Below are 770 nucleotides of genomic sequence, written 5' to 3'. Positions count from 1 at the left end.
CCCCCCCCAGGCTCTGCGGGTACCCCCCGTTCTACGACGAGAACGATGCCAAGCTCTTCGAGCAGATCCTGCGGGCCGAGTACGAGTTCGACTCGCCCTACTGGGACGACATCTCGGACTCGGGTGAGTCGGGGGGGGCTGGCACAGGAGCTGGGGGGGGGGGTCACACGAGGTGGGCTCTCACAGCCGCTCTGTGCCCCCCCCCAGCCAAAGATTTCATCCGGCACTTGATGGAGAAGGACCCCAAAAAGCGCTTCACGTGCGAGCAAGCCCTGCAGCACCCCTGGTAAGGATCGGAGGGGGGGGGTCTCCTCCCAAGGCTCGCTCCCCGGGGTGAGCTGCCCCCCCCCACCCCCCCCTAAAGCTTTGGGACCCCCGCTAATCCCCCCCCCACCCCAGGATCGCCGGGGACACGGCCCTGGACAAGAACATCCACCAGTCGGTGAGCGAGCAGATCAAGAAGAACTTTGCTAAGAGCAAGTGGAAGGTGAGCGTGGCCAAGGGGGTGGCTCGGGGGGAGTGGGTAGGGGGGGTCCGGGGGGGGGGCACGCAGCGGTGCCGGGGCGCGGTGACGGACGCCGTGCGGTCGGCAGCAAGCCTTCAACGCCACGGCCGTGGTGAGGCACATGAGGAAGCTGCAGCTGGGAACCAGCCAGGAGGGCCCCGGGCAGCCGACGCTGAGCAGCCCCTGCCACGGCCAGCGCCTGGGGGGGGGCTCCAGCAACGGTGAGCCCTGACGCCCCCCCCCCCCCCCCCCCCCCCCCCCCCCC

The 770-nt window shown here is 70.1% G+C and overlaps 1 protein-coding gene across 1 annotated transcript; it reads left to right on the top strand.

Annotated features, from left to right (window-relative positions):
• Window positions 1–7: 7 nt before the first annotated feature.
• Window positions 8–764, top strand: CAMK1 (calcium/calmodulin dependent protein kinase I). Its single transcript, XM_035312316.1, has 4 exons — window positions 8–123; window positions 208–286; window positions 400–487; window positions 594–764. The coding sequence occupies exons 2-4, from the start codon at window positions 231–233 to the stop codon at window positions 735–737; spliced, it is 288 nt and encodes a 95-aa protein (XP_035168207.1). The 5' UTR covers window positions 8–123; window positions 208–230; the 3' UTR covers window positions 738–764.
• Window positions 765–770: the final 6 nt, after the last annotated feature.

This window comes from Oxyura jamaicensis (genome assembly GCF_011077185.1).
Source record: "Oxyura jamaicensis isolate SHBP4307 breed ruddy duck chromosome 12 unlocalized genomic scaffold, BPBGC_Ojam_1.0 oxy12_random_OJ68824, whole genome shotgun sequence".
NCBI lineage: Eukaryota > Metazoa > Chordata > Aves > Anseriformes > Anatidae > Oxyura > Oxyura jamaicensis.
This window is presented reverse-complemented; position numbering and strand designations above follow the sequence as displayed.